Source organism: Mustela nivalis (assembly GCF_964662115.1).
Source record: "Mustela nivalis genome assembly, chromosome: 5".
In the NCBI taxonomy this organism is placed as follows: Eukaryota; Metazoa; Chordata; class Mammalia; order Carnivora; family Mustelidae; genus Mustela; species Mustela nivalis.
In genome coordinates this window covers 41216484-41237234 of record NC_139024.1, presented here as the reverse complement: position 1 = coordinate 41237234, position 20751 = coordinate 41216484, and the positions used below count along the sequence as shown (strand labels likewise).

The following is a 20751-nucleotide window of genomic DNA, read 5'->3' as shown; positions in this document are numbered from 1 at the left end:
AATGGAATTCTTATACACACACCTTTTGGTATTTTTGTTTATGTACATATATATAATAAAATGTGTGTATACACACACACATACATATACATATATTTCACCTTTTAATATTTCTTGAGTATCTATTATGTACAAGTTACCACACCAGGTACTAGAAATACAAACATGCAGAAGACAAATAAGACTTCTCCTTTCACAAAACTTGAAGTATACTTCCTCAGGACATATGCTACCTTATGGCCCACTAGAAGAGTTGTACCAATCTGCATTCCTATCAGACAGAATAGCAGAGTGTCTATTTGCTCACACCCCAGTCAACCCAATCAAAAGGAACATTAATATTTGCCAATGTGATGGATAAAAACTTAAACTTCACTGTGATTTTAGAATTTTCTATTAGAAAGAGCAAACATCTTTATCTTTTCACAGAAAAGTGCAGCTTCTTCCTTCAGAGCACTCCCCCCCCCCCAAGATTATGCAGGGCATACTTTTAATCCATGATATAACTACACAGTCTGCTGAGGTTAAATTAATAACTATAACCATCAAAAATGACAAAAATAAACATTAGATTCTATTGTGTATTCTTCACATGTGTCATTTTATTTAATCCCTACCAAATCTCAAAAAGCAGTATTATTTTTGCATTTTAACTCAATAGCTCATAAATACCAAGTCTATAATGGCAGAACCCATATTTACTTTGTTAACTCCTGCAAATTTTATAGAGTATAAGCAAATCTTCACAACAAGAGATAAAAACTATTACTGTGGGCACTTTACAGATGAGGAAGCTTAGAAAGATTAGTAAGAAAGTAACAGCAGCAAGAGGATTGGAGCTAGGATTTGATTCCGTGCAGGCTGGGCCAAGAACATAGGTTCTTAACCATTAGACCTGTGTTCTTAACCACTACACATATTGCCAAGGTTATTTTAAGATGTTTGTTACCAAAAAAATCTAAAAATAAGTTTTGTGACTTTATGTTCTCGCACTCCAGGTGTTTAACAATTTATGATTAATTACACAAATAAGATGAAGACATATTCATTTTAAAAGGGAAAAAATAATAGGGGTTGCAATCAAATGGGAAATTAATTCACATAGAAAATTGAACTTACACAGTTCAGCAAACAAAAGAATTGCAAGAGCAACAAAAAGGAAATATGGACTTTAAAATCTACTTTAATTAAAAACAACCGCAAACATTTAAATGCTCACCATGTGCCATCTGTTGTACATATATTAGCTTATTTAATCCTTTTATTTCTTAAGTCTTATGAGGTCAACTTCAATTTGATGAATGAGGAATACAAGGCACAGAAAAAAGTAATGTGCTCAAGCTCACACAGCTAATAAGGATATTTAAACCCAGGCAGTCTGACTCTAGAATTTGTGCTCTAAACTACTATGCTGCAAAAATGATGAAGGTATACTACTCACTATAAGCCACTGACATTGTACTCAAGATTTTGCACTTTTCAGAACAGACCTTTGTAATTCTAGCTTTTGAAACAATGATCACAGTTTCTGGTTATAGAGAAGTTAATATAAACCCATAATGTTTTTTAAAACACCATACAGCTCTCAAATAAAAATCTCTATTGTATGTCTATAAAGTTCAATACAATGTGAATAGCTAAGATATATAAAAGTTATTTTAGGCCATGATAAATCAAAGTTAATATACTTTAGAAATGATACTAAAAGGAGTTTAAAAAAAAAGGTGAAGTTTAGATTTTAATTGCCATTGACAAGGCATTTAACAATACATTTTTCTATTTGTATTAAATTTTAAACTAATAAGAATCTCTACTATACCCACTTTATTGCTATAATGCAGCTGGATAAAACTTAAAAACATACTTTGAAAATCTAAGACTTCATTTAAAAAAAAAAAAAAAAAAAAACAACCAGAGACATTTCCAAGGATTGGTACTTATATTGTACTTAAATTATATTTTAAGACATTCCACTCCATTCTAAGCTTCAGATTAGATTAGCTTTTAGATTTAGAAATATTTAGAAGTGCAATCAAGAAAAGAAATGAGCTTGTCTTGTGGTATTTTAGTATCTTAAACCACTTACACAGGTCACATGCTCAGATTCTTACAATTTAGATAAATGGCTACTCTCCTTTCCAACTATTAAAGGCATATTTCTTAAAATGCCCTCTAACATACAGCATCTAACATAGGCATTAGATATAAGTCCATTTATTTAGTGAAAACTGCTATAATACATAACATTCTTTACATTAAAAAAGCATACTACTCTGGCTAACTGAATAATACATACTTTATGTAATAGTTATTACACTGTATTTCATATTTAATACCCTATTTTTGAAAACTGACACCCATGTTACATAAATAAATTATGTACCTACACAAAAATAACTTACACATTCCTATCATAAAATCACCTTAAGTACTGATATTGTGGTGTGTTTTAAAGATGTACCAGAATTAAAAGTAATTCCTCTTTTTTTGTAAGAAGTCATTTAAAAATAGGTAAAATTTTAAAAGAACAAAATATAGTTTAAAATATACTAAGAACAAAGCAAAACTGGGATGACAAACTACTAAACATTTTGCTGTATTTAACTGCAGTGGGTAACTGCAAGAAAAAAATTAGTATTACCATTTTAGCTACCTAGAAAATGCACACTCTATATACAGCCTCATGTAGCTTTTCAATGCTAAGAATTATAATCTGTAAAAAAGCAAAACAAAATAATTTTTCAAAACTCAACAAAACATCAATAAAACACACATAAAGCCCTACAACCCAGTAACAGCACTACTAGGTATTTACCTCCAAGATACAAATACAGTGATCCAAAGGGGCACCTGCACCCCAATATTTATAGCAGCAATGTCCACAACAGCCAAACTATGGAAAGAGCCCAGATGTCCATCAACAGATGAATGGCTAAAGAAGATGTGGTATGTATATATACCATGGAATACTATGTAGCTGTCCAAAAAAATGAAATCTTGCAATCTGCAATGACCTGGATGGGACCAGAGGGTATTATGCTGAGTGAAATTGTCAATCAGAGAAAGACAATTATCATACAATCTCGCTGTAAATGAAATTTGAGAAACAGAACAGAAGAGCATAGGGAAAGGGAGGGAAAAATAAAACAAGATGAAATCAGAAAGGAAGATAGACCATAAAAGACTCTTAATCATAGGGAACAAACTGAGGGTTGCTGGAGGGGAAGGAGGTGGGAGGATGCAGTGATGGACATTAAGTGGGGCATGTGATGTAATGAGTACTGGATATTATGTAAGACTGATGAATCACTGAAGCCTACCTCTGAAAGTAGTAATACATTCTATGTTTCCCCCCTTGTGGGGCCTGATCCCAGGACCTTGAGATCAGGGCCTAAGGCAAAAGCAGATGCTTAACCATCTGAGCTACCCAAGTGCCCCTAATTATGAAAAATCTTAATGAAAGTCAACAATTAAACCATGAAGAAATGTTTTTGCTATCCAAATGCAAGCCTGAAGTAGTTTCTTTTGAAGTAAAAAAGACCTACTTCAAAACACTTAGATGTAACAACCATGATCATATCTTAATTTATAATTCAGTTGGCAGGAATTGTCAAGCAAAATCTATTTTCACTTTTACAATTTAACAAAGTTCATTTTTTTATATTAGAAATAACTGTACTTTTGAAGACCAAAATGTTAGTAGCTCTTACAGCTAAAAATCAGATGTTAGGATACAAAATGTTAGTTCTAACAGCTGAAAATCAGATGTACAGGTATGTATGTATATTGTAAAAATAAAGTATTTTACTTTTGAGGGGGTAAAGTATATGTCAAGTATCCAGTAAACAGTGAAGCCTTATACTAACAGCATTATTTCATGTAAAAATGGTGGCAAAAGTGCATACTTACCCTTCTCCTCCCATTCTTGTTATCTTTAGACGGAAATCTACAGAATTTAGACTGGGAGGCTTCCATTTCAAAATATCATCACATCGACCAGGTTTGTATTTCTAAAATGAATTAAAATGACAATGGTTAATAAGAAGCTAAGAAGTTAAATATATCAACTAGTTTTTATAGTATGCTTTCTACTTTTTTAAACTGAAGTACAGTTGATATACAATGTTATGTACATTTCAGGTAGGCAACATAGAAGTTTGACAAACACACTGCTCACCACGAAAAGTGCAGTTACCATCTGTCACCACACAGTTATTACAGTATTACTGACAATAGTCCCTAGGCTGTACTTTCATCATTGTGACTTCCTTGTTTTATAATTGGAAATTTGAGACTCTTAAGTGAAATTTTATTTTTATTTTATTTTAAGCAAAATTACTACCTCTTTTCTGAATTTAAGTTTTATCTCCAACTGATGAGCAAAGCTAGATACCTACCTGCTTGGTGACAGCCTTTCTCCGTTTTCTGCCAAAGCATGCAGATTCTCGTTTGTGAAAGTCCAGAAAAAAAATGAAACCTGTTATTCTCGCCAATCATTCTATGACTTAAAGGGAGTTTGATCATTTAATTAAAAGTTGGTTTTTCTATTCAGCTATCTTGTGAGATAATTCACAAAGAATAAAATGAATGAGTGATTTTTTTTCTTTAAGATTTTTATTTATTTGAAAGAGAGAAAGTCAGGACAGGGAGAGGGGCAGAGGAAGAGGGAGAAGCAGATTCCTGGCTGAGCAGGGAGCCCGACATGGGGCTCCATCCTTCTGACCTGAGCCAAAGGTAGACTCTTACCAGACTGAGCTACCCAGACACCCCTAACAACTGACTTTTAACACATGAATACAAGTATATAACCACTATCAAAACAGTGATATATAGCACTCAATCACTCCAAAGTTCCCTCCTGACATCTGCACTCAATTCTTTCCAACTCTCTGGCAACAGAGACCTTCTTCTTACACTATACCTATGCCTGTTCTAGAATTCATAAGAAATTCTTAACCTAAGGTTTTGCGATCAGTGCTGGTGCATATATAAGCAGTTTGTTCCCTTTTACTACTAAACGGGATTCCATTTTATATATATACCACAAACTGCTTATGCATTTACAGACTAATGCCCATTTGGGTTGTTTCCAGGTTTAGGCAATTATGAATGATGTTGCTCTGAACATTTCTGTTGACATGTTTTCCTAACTTGGGTCAATATCTAGAAGCAGAATGGCTGGGTCACACGGTAAATATATATTTAACATTATAAGAAACTGTCAAATTGTTTTAAAAAGTGGCCGTAACATTTTCCACTCCCACCAGTAATATATAGGAGGTCAATTTACTCTGTATCAACTCCAAGACTAGGTACTGTTGGTCATTTTAATTCAGAAGCGTATCTCATAATTTTAATTTGCGTTTCTCTAATGAAAGATCTTTTCTTCTTTTTTTTTCATTTTTGACTTATATTCAATTAGCTAACATATAATACATTATTTTCTGATATAATGTTCAATGAGTCATTAGATGCAAATAAGACCCACTGCTCATCACATCATGTGCCGTCCTTAATGCCCATCACCTATTTACCCCATCCTCCTAACCACCTCCCACTCCCCAACCCTCAGTTTGTTTCCCAGAGTCAAGAGTCTCTCATGGTTTATCTCCCCCTTTAATTTCTTTCCATTCGGTTTTCCCTCCCCGTCCCTATGATCTTCTGTGTTATTCCTTACATTTCACATGTGAGTGAAACCATGTGGTAATTGTCTTTCTCTGCTTGACTTATGTCACTTAGCATAATTCCCTCCAGTTCCAAGCGCATTGATGTTAATGGTAGGTATTCATCCTTTCTGATGGCTGAATAATATTCTATTGTATATATGAACCACATCTTCTTTATCCATTCACTTATTGAAGGACATCTCAGCTTGTTCCACAGTTTGGCTATTGTGCACACTGTTGCTATGAACATTGGGGTGCATGTGCCCTTCTTTTCACTACAACTGTATCCTTGGGGTAAATACCAGTGGTGCAATTGCTGGGTTATAGGGTAGCTCTATTTTTAACTCCTTGAGGAACCTCCATTCTGTTTTCCGAATGGCTGTACCAGCTTGCATTCCCATCAAAACTGTAAGAGGGTTCCCCTTTTTCCACATCTTTGCCAATATTTGTTGTTCCCTGCCTTGTTAATTTTAGCCATTCTAACGGGTGTAAGGTGGTATCTCATTGCAGTTTTGATTTGTATTTCTCTGATGGCAAATGATGTGGAGCATTTTTTCATGTGTCTGCTGAACATCTCTAAGTCTTCTTTGGAGAAGTGTCTTTCCATGTCTTCTGCCCATTTCTTGGCTGGATTATGTGTTCTCCGGGTGCTGAGTTTGTTAAGTTCTTTATAGATGGTGGATACCAGCCCTTTATATGATCTCATTTGCAAATATCTTCTCCCATTCCATAGGTTGCCTTTTAGTTCTGTTGACTGCTTCCTTTGCTGTGCAAAACTTTTTATCCTGATGGAAGTCCCAATAGTTCATTTTTGCTTTTGTTTCCCTTACCTTAGAGATTTATCTTGCAAGAAGTTGCTGTGGCCAAGGTCAAAAGGTTAGTACCTGTGTTCTCCTCTAGGATTTTGATAAGAGTCCTGTCTCACATTTAGGTCTTTCATCCATTTTGAGTTTCTTTGTGTACAGTATGTCTAGTTTTGGGATCAAGGTAATGCTGGCCGCACAGAAGGAGTTTGGAAGTTTTCCCTCTATTTCGATATTTTGAAACAGCTTCAGGAGAACAGGTATTATTTCTTCTTTAAATGTTTGGGAGAATTCCCCTGAGAAGCCACCTAGCCCTGACTCTTGTTTTGGGGGGAGGTTTTTGAATACTGCTTTAATTTCCTTGCTGGTCATGGGTCTGTTCAGATTTTCTACCTCTTCCTGTTTCAGTCTTTGTAGTTTCTAAGTTTCCAAGAAAGCATCCATCTCTTCCAGATTGCCAAATTTGTTAGTGTATAATTTCTTATAATATGTTCTTATAATTGTATTTCTTCAGTGTTGGTTGTGATCTCTCCTTTCATTCATGATTTTATTAATTTGGGTCCTTTTTCTTTTCTTTTGGATAAGTCTGGCCAGAGGTTTATCAATCTTATTAATTCTTTCAAAGAACCAGTTCCTACTTTCATTGATCTGTTCAACTGGTCTTTTGGTTTCTATTTCACTGATTTCTGCTCTAACCTTTATTATTTCTCTTGCTTGGTTTAGGCTTTCTTTGCTTTTCTTTCTCCAAGTGTACAATAGCTTATGTATTTGGGAGTTTCCTAATTTTCTGAGAGAGGCTTATATTGCTATGTACTTCCCTCTTAGGGCCACCTTTGCTATATCCCAAAGGTTTTGAACCAAAGTGCTTTCATTCTCATTAGTTTCTGTGAATTTTTTAAATTCTTCTTTAACTTCCTAGTTGACCCATTCATTCTTTAGTAGGATGCTATTTAACCTCCAAGTGTTTGAGTTCCTCACAAATTTCTTCTTGTGACTGAGTTTGTTTCAGAGCACTGTGGTATGAAAATACACAAGAAATGATCTCAATCTTTTGGTATCAGTTGAGACCTGATTTGTGACCCTGGATGTGACCTATTCTGGAAAAAGTTCCATGTGCACTTGAGAAGAATGGGTATTCTTTTGCTTTGGGATGAATTGTTCTGTATGTAACTCTGAAGTCCATCTGGTCCAGGGGTGTCATTCAAAGCCCTTGTTTCTGTGTTGATCTTCTGCTTAGATATCTGTCCATTGCTATGAGCGGGGTGTTAAAGTCCCTGACTATTAACGTATTTTCAATGTGTTTCTTTACTTTGGTTATTAACTGGTTTATATAACTGGATGTTCCCATACTGGGGGCATAGGTATTTATAATTGCTAGATATTCTTGATGGATAAACCCTTTAATTTTGATACAGTATCCCTCTACAACTCTTATTACAGTCTTCTGTTTAAAATCTAGTTCATCTGATATGAGGATTGCTACCCCAGCTCTCTTCTGCGGTCCATTAGTGCGGTAAATGGTTCTCCACTCCTCACTTTCAGTCTGGAGGGAGGTGTCTTTAGGTCTAAAACGAGTCTCTTGTAGACAGCATATGGATGGTTCTTGATTTTTTATCCAATCTGATACCCTGAGTCTTTTGGTTGGAACATTTAGCCCATTTACATTCAGAGTAACTATTAAAACATATGAACTTAGTGCCACTGTATTGCCTGTAAAGTCTCTGTTTCTGTAGACTGTCTCTGTTTCTTTCTGGTCTATGACAGAAGATCATAAAGATCTTTAAATGTGCTTATTTGCTATCTGTGTATCTTCTTTGGTAAAGTGTCTATTCAAAACTTTACCCTTGTTCTTAAACGGTTATCTCCTTTTACTGGCTTATAAGAGTTGTTTATATATTCTGAATAAATAACCTTGGCAGAATGTATATACTGTAAATATTGTCTACCAATCTTTGTTTTGCCTTTTCATTTTCTTAATTTCTTTTGATGAGTAATTCTTTTTATTTTAATGAAGCCCAAAATCAATTTTTCCAGCTTTACTGAGCTATGACTGAGAAAAAATTTAAGTTCTGTATAACATGATGTTTTGATATATGTATAAACTGTGAAATGATTACCACAATCAAGCTAACATATCCATCAACTCATGTAACTTCATTTTTGTGGGCATGTGGCAAGAGCATTTAAGATCTACTCTCTTAGGAAATTTCAAGTATACATATTATTAGCCATAGTCACCATGTTCACATAGGTCTCTAGAATTTATTCAGCTTGTGACAGAAAGTTTTTACTCTTTGATCAGTATCTTCTCTTCTCACCTATCCCCAGTCTCTAGTAACCATGTCCTCTTTCTGTTATGATGTGTTCAACTTTTCTTTTTTTCTGTTAAAAGATTCCATTTATATGTGAGATCATGTGATATTTGTCTAGCTTATTTCATTTAGCATAAAGTACTTCACCTTCATCCATGTTGTCACAAATGGCAGGATTTCCTTCTTTCCTTAAGACTGAATAATATTCTCTCTCTATATATGTGTGTGTGTGTGTGTGTGTGTGTGTGTACACACACTGTATTTTATCTATTCATCTGTTGATAGACACTTTGGTGGTTTCCATATCTTAGCTACTATGAATAACACTGCAGTAAACATGGGAAGTCTCAATTACTGTGGGTTTATCAGAAGTTTTGAAATCTCATTGTGTAAGTCCTTAAACTTTGTTCTTTTCCCAAACCCTCTTAGCTAAGGTTGCATTTATATTTCCACACAAATTTTAAAATCGGCTAATCAATTTCTATAAAAAATAAATCTACTGGAATTTTATTTAAGATTGCACTGAATCAAAAGGTTGATTTGGGGAGACATGGCATCTTAACACTGAATCTTCCAATTCATGAACACTGCAAATATATTTGTCTAGGTCTTCCAAAATTTTCTCAGCAACGTTGTCTGGTTTTCAATATATAAATCTTAAGACAACTTTTCTTAAATTCATTCCTCACAATTTAATATTTTGGTTGAATTATCAATATAAAAATCAACTGGGTTTCTATACAACAGCAATGAAAACAATCCAAAAAGGAAAGCAATTCCATTTATAATAACATCTAAAAGAACAAAATTCCTAGGAATAAATTCAACCAAGGAAGTAAATGAGCTATATACTGAAAACTGCCAAACCTTACTGAAAAAGTTAAAGACCTAAACGTTGGAAAACATCCAGTGTTCACACATAGTGTGATACTGTGATTTATAGTAAGAAATACATATTTGGTCTTCATCCTGCTTCTGGTATAGAGCTCCTAAAACCCTTGGAATTCCCTAAGTGATGAGTACAATAAAGGTCTTTTGTTCTGTCAAGTGAGGTGGATTTTGGAAAGCACTTAATTAATGTTGAGGACTGGTGGCCAGAGCAGCCAACCATGTGATTAGAGGGTAGGAATTCTCAGTCCCTCCCCCTCTTACTTCTAGGGAAGAGAGAAGGGCTGGACATTAGATCAATCACCAATGGCCACTGATCTAATCAATCGTGCCTATGTAATGAAGACTCCATGGGGACACACACACGCACACACAACAACAACAACAAAAGGAGAGGGTTCAGAGAGCTTCTAGGTTGGTAACCATGTGAAGATTCGGGGAGGGTGGCAAGGCTAGAAAGGGCATGAAAACTCTGTGCCCCTTCCCCATTCCTATGTCTATGGATGGATTCCATCTAGCAAATTAATCAGACCTGAGGAGAGGGTCATGGAAACCTCAGATTTATAGTCAGTTGGTCAGAAGTACAGGTAACAACTGGGCTTGCCACTGGCATCCAAAGGGAAGGGGTAAGGCAGAAATCTTGGAGGACTGAGTCTTCAACCTATGGAATCTGATACTACCTCCAAGTGTCAGAATTGAGTTAAATTATAGGACACCCAGCTGGTGTCATAGAATAACTTGTTGATGTGGGGAACCCCCACATATATCACACACTGGAAATGGTCGCAATTTAGGTATTAATTTAGGAAGACTGAATATTGCTAGGATGTCAATACTATCCAAAGCAATCTGCAGATTCAACATAATCCCTATCAAAATTCCAACAGCCTTTTGCATAGAAATAAAAAAGCTGATCCCCATATTCATATAGAATTACAAGAGACCCAAGAAAACCAAAACAATATTGAAAAGAGAATGACAGAGTTGGAGGATTCAGACAGCCTAATTTCAAACCTTAGTAGAAGGCTATTGTCAATGAAAACAGAGATAATGGCATAAAGGTAGACACAGACCAATGGAAAAGAACTGAGAGTACAGAAATAAATTTATATGTCAATAGCCAATGGATTTCTTTTCTTTTTTTTTTTTTTACAAGGATACAAAGTCCATTCAATGGGGAGAGAATATTCTCTTTAACAAATGATCTGGGATAGCTAGATTTCCACATGCAAAATATAATGAAGTTGGACTGCTATCTCCCACTATAAAAAACTATTAAAAATAGACCAATGTTGGGGGCTTGGGTGGCTCAGTCAATTGAGCATCTGACTCTTGATTTTGTTCTGGATCACGATCTTGGAGTTGTGGGATCAAGTCCTCCATTAAGCTCCATGCCCAGTGGGGAGTCTGCTTGAAGATTCTCTCCCTTTCCATCTGCCCCTCCCCCTGCTTTCTCTAAAATAAATAATTTTATAATTATAATAAAATAATTTTATAATTAATTATAATAAATACATTTTCTCTCTCTAAAATAAATAAATATATATTTTTAAATGGACCAATGACCTAAATATAACCACCAAAACCATACAACTCTTAAGAAGAAAACATGGGTACTTTTTTTTTTTTAAAGATTTTTTTTTTTTTTTTTGACAGACAAAGATCACAAGTAGGCAGAGAGGCAGGCAGAGAGAGAGGAGGAAGCAGGCTCCCTGGCTGAGCAGAGAGCCTGATGCAGGGCTCGATCCCAGGACCCCGGGATCATGACCTGAGCTGAAGGCAGAGGCTTTAACCCACTGAGCCACCCAGGCGCCCCTGGGTACGTTTTTATAATGTTTTTATATCTGGATTCTCGGATATGAGACAAAAAGCACAAGAAATAAAAGAAAAAAATAAAGGTAAACTGAACTTCATCAAATTAAAAAACTATTGTGCAGCAAAGGAAACAGTCAACAAAACAAAGAGGCAACCCATGGAATAGAAGAAGATATTTGCAAATGACACTACAGACAAAGGTCTGATATCCAAGATCTATAAAGAATTCCTCAAACTCAACACACACAAAACAGACAAAAAATGGGCAGAAGACATGAACATACACAGCTCCAAAGAAGACACACAAATGGCTAACAGACACATAAAAAAAAATGTTCATCATCACTAGCCATCAGGGAGATTCAAATCAAAACCACAGTGAGATACCACCTTACACCAGTTAGAATGGCCAAAATTAACAAGTCAGTAAATAAGAAGTGTTGGAGAGGATGCAGAGAAAGGGGAACCCTCTTACACTGTTGGTGGGAATGCAAGTTGGTACAGCCACTTTGGAAAAGAGAGTGGAGATTTCTCAAAAAATTAAAAATAGAGCTACCCTATGACCCTGCAATTGCACTACTGGGTATTTACACCAAAGATACAGATGTAGTGAAAAGAAGGACCATATGTACCCCAATGTTCATAGCTGCAATGGCTACAGTCGCCAAACTGTGGAAAGAACCAAGATGCCCTTCAACAGATGAATAGATAAAGAAGATACGGTCCAAAACCATAAAAGACTCTTAATCTCACAAAACAAACTGAGGGTTGCCGGGGGGAAGGGGTTAGGGAGTGGGTGGTGAAGTTATGGACATTGGGGAGGGTATGTGCTATGGTGAGTGCTATGAAATGTGTAAAGCTGGCAATTCACAGACTTGTACACTTAGGGCTAATAATACATTATATGTTTATTAAAAAAATTTTAAAATTATTTAAAAAAAAGAAGAAGATATGGTCCATATATACAATGGAGTATTATGCCTCCATCAGAAAGGATAAATACTCAACTTTTGTATCAACATGGATGGGACTGGAAGAGATTATGCTGAGTGAAGTAAGTCAAGCAGAGAGAGTCAAGTTATATGGTTTCACTTACTTGCAGAGCATACAAATAACACGGAGGACATTGGGAGATGGAGAGAAGTGAGAAGGGGGAAATCGGAGGGGGAGACAAACCATGAGAGACTATGGACTCTGAGAAACAAACTTGAGAGTTTTGGAGGGGAGGAAGGTGGGGGGGTTGGGTGAGCAGGGTGGTAGGTATTAGGGAGGGCATGTACAGCATGGAGCACTGGGTGTGGTACATAGACAATGAATTCTGGAACACTGAAAAGAAATAAAATAAAATAAATAAAATGGAAAAAAATGAAAAAAATAAAGATTAAAAAAATAATAAATAACTTGTACATCGTAAGACATTATCAAGAAAATGAAAAGACGATCTACAGAATGGGAGAGAAAATGCAAATCATGTATCTAATAAGGATTTAATACCCAAAATATATAAAGAACTCCTAAAACTCAGTAACAAAAGATAAACAATACAATTTAAAAACTGTCAGGGGTGGGGATGCCTGGGTGGCTCAGTTGGTTAAGCAGCTGCCTTCAGCTCAGGTCATCATCCCAGCGTCATGGGAGCCTGCTTCTCCCTCTGACTCTGCCTGTGCTTGCTCTCGCTCGCTCTCTCTCTGACAGATAAATAAAACCTTAAAAAAAAAAAAAAATTGTCAGTCAGTTGAGCATCCAACTCTTTATCTCAGCTCAGGTCTTGCTCTCAGGATCCTGAGTATAAGCCCCACATTTGAATCAAATAGACATTTCCACATAGAAGATATAAAAAGTCCACTAAGCACATAAAGCTAAGCCATGAAAATAATGTAAATCAAAATCACAATGGGATACCACTTCATACCTACTAGGGTGGCTTTCATTTGTCTTAAAAGAGGGGGCAAGTGTTAGACAGAATACAGAGAAATTAGAAGCCACATATATTACTATACAGAATAAAAAATGATGCAGCCACTACAGATAACAGTTTGATAGTTCCTCAAAAAGTTAAACACGGAATTATCCTATGATTCAGCAACCCTAACTTATTGAAAATTGAAAAAAAAAATTGAAAAACAGGGACTTAAACAGATACTTACATATGCAAATGTTTGGTGCAGAATTATTCACCATAGTCAAAAGGTGGAAACCTAAGCTCCATCACCATATGAATGGATAAACAAAATATGCTATGTACATATAATGGAATATTCAGCCATAAAAAGAAATGAAGTTCTAATACATGTTACAAAAGGAATGAATCTCAAAAACACTATGCTAAGTGAAATAAGCCAGACACAGAAAGACAAAAACTGTATGACTACACCTACATGAAATATCCAGAATAGGCAAGTTCATAGTGATAAGAGGTATGAGGAGCTAGGGGATGGGGGAAATGTAAGTTATTGCTATCCATGCAATTAAAGAGACTATAGGGGAAAAAAATGTTTTAAATGTATTCTGGGAACATAGTAAAAAGAGGAAATACTTCACTTGAGTGAATTAGTAACTGATTATAGAGGAATGATCACTCTAAGCATTGACAGATGGATAATATTCACTTATGTAGACCTCAGCATTAAGTAAACATGGTAAAACATAGGAGTAGAAAAATACAGGATCTACTGAAGAAGAGGCAAGTATAGATATTCAGCAAGGGCATTAAGAATGGTGCCATATTATGAGAAAGATACTCATCAGGAAGGAAAAATTACTAAGAATTCTCTACTACTAGTATTTTTCTTAAATATAAAAGTCATATTGCATTCTAGTACATTTTTATAAATCTGAGCAAAACTGCAAAAACCCTAGTCATAGGATTACTTATTTCAAACAGAAATCCACATAATGACAAATTTAGTATTACTTGTTTTACTACAAAGACATACCACTGGCCTTGAAAGGAAAGATATTATATCTGTAGCAAATTTAAGAATACATGCTATTTCCTCCAAGTCTTATGTTTAAACATGAATGAATATAAAATCAAATATATAATATTTCAGTGGAAATTTTATCCATTTCCTTGCCCTGAAAGATTCATTTAGGTAACATATTTCCTTCGGGATAATAACACATAAATCCCTTTAAACTTAATGAATATAAAGTTTTTTAAATGCTAAAACTGTAAAATTTTCCAGTTGTCAACCCACTAATGAAAACAATCTGATAAAATTTAATCTTTTTTCTAATAAAGCACACCTGACAGAAATATCATAGACCTTTTGGCGAGAGTGGTTCGGTATTGCTACTGAGGGATTAAAAAAAAAAAGTAAGGAAAGAAAGTAAAGTCAGCACCCCACCTTAACACCATTTACAACCTCTGCCAAGGGAATGTCATCCTTAGAGACAAACCATCAATTTGCTTCCACTCCCTGTTTATTTACAACTATGAGTATGAGACCACTTAAAAACCAATACCAATCTAAGTTATTAAATATAAGAAAGTTTAATGGTGTACAGTTTGAAAATATTTCATAACAGGTAGCTAATGACAAATTCTGAAAAGAATTTTAAATCTATGATATTATTTGTACCATAAACATTAATTATCCTTCAATTCTTCTCTCTGGAAATTAAGACTCAATCTTCAATCTAATGAGAAAACAGCATGTACTAATTCTGTTTTTTCACAGCAATAATTCAGAAATTTAAGTCATTCCTCATCTCATTGCACACCAAACCATTTATTAATTTGAAATACTAGACTTGTTATTATTGGGAATTTCAAAGCACCTTTATGAAAATTAATGAAATTCATAATAGATTTTAGAAAATTATACTTTAAAATACCATAGTTCTCAATTACTGAATGTAAATTCTATACTGACATAGATTTTATGAGTAAAATGTATTAAAATACTTATTAGAATGTAAATTCTACTCCTGCAAAAACCATGTCTCATTATGTGCCTACAAAACACCTAGTAAAATCCTCAATAAATACTTGATAAATAAAAATAATGAAGTGAAAAAAAATTACATGTATTATGGAGTATTAATCTCTAGTACATTTGAATGTATTTCTTAAATAGAATAATTTAGATTATAAAATGATTTAAATAAGCAATATTTATGGAAGACTACACATATCAATCACTACCAAAAAAAATCCTTTTTTCATGATCCCCAAAATAATAAAGGCAAAGATATTATATAATACAGACTTAAGGGACTTAGCTTTTAAAATTAGATATTTATGGGTACCTGGGTGACTCAGTTAAGCCTCTGCCTTCAACTCAGGTCATAATCTCAGGGTCCTGGGATCAAGTCCCCCATTGGGCTCCCTGCTCAGCAGGGAGTCTACTTCTCCCTCTGCCCTTCCCCCTTACTCGTCCTCTCACTCTCTCTCTCTCCCACTTTCCAAAAATAAAATTATTTGAAAAATTTATAAAATCAAATATTTATGAGTTATCAAAACTTAAAATACAGAATCTTGCTGAACTATAAACATGGAAACAAAAACATCCTTTCAAGCTACAATTATCAGGGTTAATTAGGGAGAAATACATTTTAATTTCATTAAATTCACTAGCATGTATCTAGATAAAAATAATTATCAAAGCTATATTTAACTAATACATATAATACTTAGTGCTACAGAAATAAATCTGGCTTTACCAGGTAAACTGCTCTAAGTAAAAAACAGAGGATAGGTTATGTCTGAAAGCAATTACCAATATAACCTGAGTTATCCATGATCCTCTTAAGGAAAAAATGTAATTAATGCAAATTCAGACAACAGAGTAAGGTATTTGAGAAAGTATTTACCAAATGGGAACAGAATTTGGCTTAGAGATAAAAGATGGCCATATGCCATAAGGAAGTCTCTAAAACTTAAGAGAGGAAATAAAATGGAGGCATAAGTGATATATTTGATGGATAAAGCAGTGGTTCTCAATAGGGGTGATTTTACCCACTCCCCAGCCCCCACCCCGACCCCCAGTATTTGGCCATGCTGACATTTTTGGTTGTCAACTAGGGAGGGGGAGGGAGTAATGCTGCCATCTAGTGGGTAGAGACCAAAGGTGTTGCTAAACTTAACCACCCCCCCACCCCCCAGGGAAGCTGCTCACAGAAAAGAATTATGGTACCAAAGCTGAGAAACTCTGATGTAAAGGAAGCTATAGTAACAATAGCAAAAGCGGCAAGATGTTTAGTTCTTTTTGCCTCTACTAACTTCATGATTTTAAGCAAGTTCAAAGTGGAGCTTTATCTATTTCCCTTGTAAAAATGCAATTAATAGTATTTTGCTTAAACATGATATCTAAAGCAGAGCTATCTCATACTTTGTAACCCTATGCTCCTCTACGATTCCCACTAGTAAAATGTCAGCAATTATGTTATCATATTCCATCTAGGCCCTACACTGAAACCTGAGACAGAATGCTTTCTTTACAAGGATCACACCTTGAAGCTAAGAAAGATCCCTGGTCTTACCATAAAATTAGTTTTATTTTTATTGGCCTAGCATTTAGTTTTAAGGAAAACAGAGAAATCCTAATTGGTATAATTAGGTATAATGTTACAGGACAGAAGAGTAAAACAACTCCAGACTTAGTGGCTTGGTTAGATCCTTTGTCCACATTTCACGGAAAAGCAAATAGCAAATATCTGTGGTGCAAAATCGACAAATACCCTGTATGAAAGATAAGTCATTCATTCAATACTAAGTACCTAGTATGTACCTAGTACCACACTAGCTGGAGAAGACACAAAGTAACAACAGTGAATTCAACCACAATGAGGCTTTTAATCTAATCTGCAAGAGATAATAAAGGTGTTAAAAAAAAAAAACAAAACACCCAAAGAAGAGTTGCTAGGGAAGTACAACAAAGACATCAAAATCAGAGGGATGGGGGAAAGGAAGTTTTCCTGAATAAGAAAAATGCATAAAATGAATTTTTTAAAAACAATCAGGTTACAAGATTCTAAGTAATGGGACCAGGAACATAATCTGAATTGAGGGGAAGTTAGTTCAAGTTTTCTGAGACTAAATTGGCTCACTACTCTATGCTGTTCTTGTTGATGTAAAATGGGGGGAAGAACCATTCTCCCAATAAAACTATGTCAAGGCAATCATTTGGTATTCCATTTCTGAAAGGTGACAAACTCGGTAGAGACAGTAAGGAGAGGTATCATAGAAAGACTCATTGGAAGAAAATGGAGAGTTCCCAGTTCCCAAAAGCTTGCTGACATTTCTCATTTACTTACAAAGTTTTACTGCTACTTCTGGAAATTGAAGTTGTAATTTGAGAGTAAAATTATAAGAGAACTGATTTAGTTTCTTGGTTTATTCAGGTTACTCAAAAACATTCAGATTACTATTTCTACCATCTTATTCACAAGTCTAATTAATTTCTTCTTGCTGTTGTTTTAATATAAAATAACCAATGGTGTACATTTCTAATGAAACAACTTCTGAAAAAACTATTATACAAATTATACAAAGACTTCTGAAACTTTAGATTTAGTTTCTGTATCTAGGCAGTTCCAGAGAATTACAGTGATTTTAAAATTTAGTCAATAAGGAAACTAGGATAATGACAGGTTAGGGGTGCCTGGGTGGCTCAGTTGGTTAATCATCTGCCTTCGGCTCAGGTCATGATCCCAGGGTCCTGGGATCAAGCCCCACATTAGGCTCCCTGCTCAACAGAGAACCTACTTCTCCCACTCCCTCTGCTGCTCCCCCTGTTTGTGTGCTCTCTCTCATTTCTCTCTCTAATAAATAAATAAAATCTTTTTTTTAAAAAAGGTTAAATAAAAATACTCAGTATCAAGACCAGTTAATAGACCTGAGTAAGAATACTAGAAAAATGAGGGGCCGACAAGATGTAATAAACTCCCCTTTTTACAGATAAACAAATTGATAACCAGAATGGTTACAACTTGTCCAAAAAAAATTCCCAAATCACAGTAGTACAAAAATCTTCATGCCATTAACATAATAAAATGTATCATTTGTCCAAAAGAAATGATTAAAGGTTGAAAAGTTTGGATTAAATGATGTCAAGAGATGAGATAAGATTATAAAACTGGTCCAAAGGAAACGAATTTTAAGTCAGTGGTTTTCTAATTACTCTAGTTTTGTGGGGAGGGATGAGTGGGAGGAGAAAGCAACTGGCAAGTGGCCTGGATAGCAAGAAAAGAGCTCAGCACCTAAACTTCTTCAGAAGCCAAACCACTTAGTTCATCTCTACTAATGGTGAAAGCCTACTAAGCCAACTATCTAGACCTAACTTTAACATAGGCCTAATCTTCCAATGCACCCTGACCCTACTCTCTGGGCCCACCAGAGAACCTCCCCTACTCCATCAGTCTGCACTCTTTCACCTTATACACTGTAATGTACACCTTATACACTGTGCTGCTATGTCAAGTTTCTCCACAGAATGCAAGTGCTTTGTGGGCAGACACACCGCCTTTATTCATTTTTATTATTTCCAAAACTCAGCAGTGTATATGACATATAGTAAGCACCCAACTTATTAGATGAAGGAATGAGCTAATACTTTCCACAACTCCAGATTAATTCCCACTTAATATCTAAGATTACTGTCATATGATTTTAAAAAATCCATTAACTTTTCAAGCTAGTAGACTCTCACAGAGTTTCTCCTCTGGTAGACACAAGTCTAAATCAAAGCAGTCTACTGACAGTTGATCAAACTCTAGATACAAATAACACCTGCAGCCTAGTTACTCTATACATCAACCACATTAACCTCCTTCTTACTATTTTGTACTATATAGACCACTAGAACAATATTCTGTGCTCCTAACATTGGTATGAAGAATTGATATGATAGATAGTGCTCTCAGTTGGAAGGCAGATAATTTAGTTAAAGAAGGCAATGGAAGTAATTTTGCCCTCTTGTCAATATTTCTGTTTAAGAGAACAACTCAATTTCTTTGTAAATCAATTATTTAATAAATCTGGCTTTAAAATAACTCCAAGAGTTCTACTACAGGCTTATTCTGCTTCATTAAAAACCATCAGAGAAACATTAACATTAAATATTTATCAGAGCTTTTAAAAATTGTGTCATTTGGGGTAAATTTCAACATTGGAATCAATTTTGAATATACATTCTTCAAGTTATCTATTCTCTGCCTTTTTTCACTGTTAACTCACTGCATATGACCCACTCCTCTAGAGCTCCAAATACACCTAAGATAAAAACTACTTCCAAATCTTCATCTGTAGTCCAGACAAGTGTTTGCTTGGGGCACAGAATGGGACCGGGGGAGGTCTGTCCTGCGCATTGTAGAAGAGTTAGCAGCATCTCTGGCCAGTGCTCACTGACACCAGCACCAACATTTACCCCCTCTCAGCTGTGATAATCAAAAATGTTTCCAGACATTGTCAAATGTCATCTGGCAAATAAAAGGGCCCCAATTGAGAACCACTGTCTAGAGTATGCATTCATTCTTTTTTTTCTCCAACAAATATCTACATATCAACTAGTAGGTCTGTGTCAACCTCTACACTAGAGGCCAGAGGGATGAAGGTAATGGGTGGATTTCACACAAATAAGCAATTACAATAGATTGTGAACTACACCAAATGTGTAGTTCAGAACTATGATGGCATGTAATACAGAATACAGCATATAATCAAAAAGATCAAGAGAAGCTTCTCAAAGAAAATAAAATTTAAACAAGAGAGTTATAGGGAAGAAGAATGAATACAAACAGAAATAAGAGAAAGTCCAGTGAATCTCAGGAACTGAGACATTTAGAATGTATACATACAAAACACAGCACCCAATAATCATCCTCTGAGAACCTACAACTTTATAGGTACTAAAAATATCACTGTGGGGCACCTGGGTGGCTCAGTGGGTTAAAGCCTCTGCTTTCGTCTCAGGTCATGATCCCAGGGTCCTGGGATCGAGTCCCACATCGGACTCTCTGCTCAGCAGGGAGCCTGCTTCCCTCTCCTCTCTCTCTGCCTGCCTCTCTGCCTACTTGTGATCTCTGTCAAATAAATAAATAAAATCTTTAAAAAAATATATCACTGTGAATTAGACAAATATGGTCTCTGCTTTCATGGTATTTATAGTCTAGTTAGGGAAATACGAATTCTTAAAATAACTAAAAAATCACAATATGGTGTTAAATGCTTTGGAGCCAACAAGAGTAGCAGGGCAGAGTCACACTCACCTAGCCAGACCTGGCTTCCCCAAGCAACACCTAATTTAACATTCAAAGGATGAA

At 35.3% G+C, this 20751-nt stretch overlaps 1 protein-coding gene across 1 annotated transcript in view; it reads right to left on the bottom strand.

The window, feature by feature from the left end:
• Positions 1–20751, bottom strand: part of RNGTT (RNA guanylyltransferase and 5'-phosphatase) — a 351237-nt gene that overhangs the window by 136648 nt on the left and 193838 nt on the right. The window contains exon 13 of the mRNA XM_082730606.1: positions 3910–4010. Within this exon, the coding sequence (XP_082586732.1) occupies positions 3910–4010 (101 nt within the window). The remainder of the gene's footprint in view (positions 1–3909; positions 4011–20751) is intronic.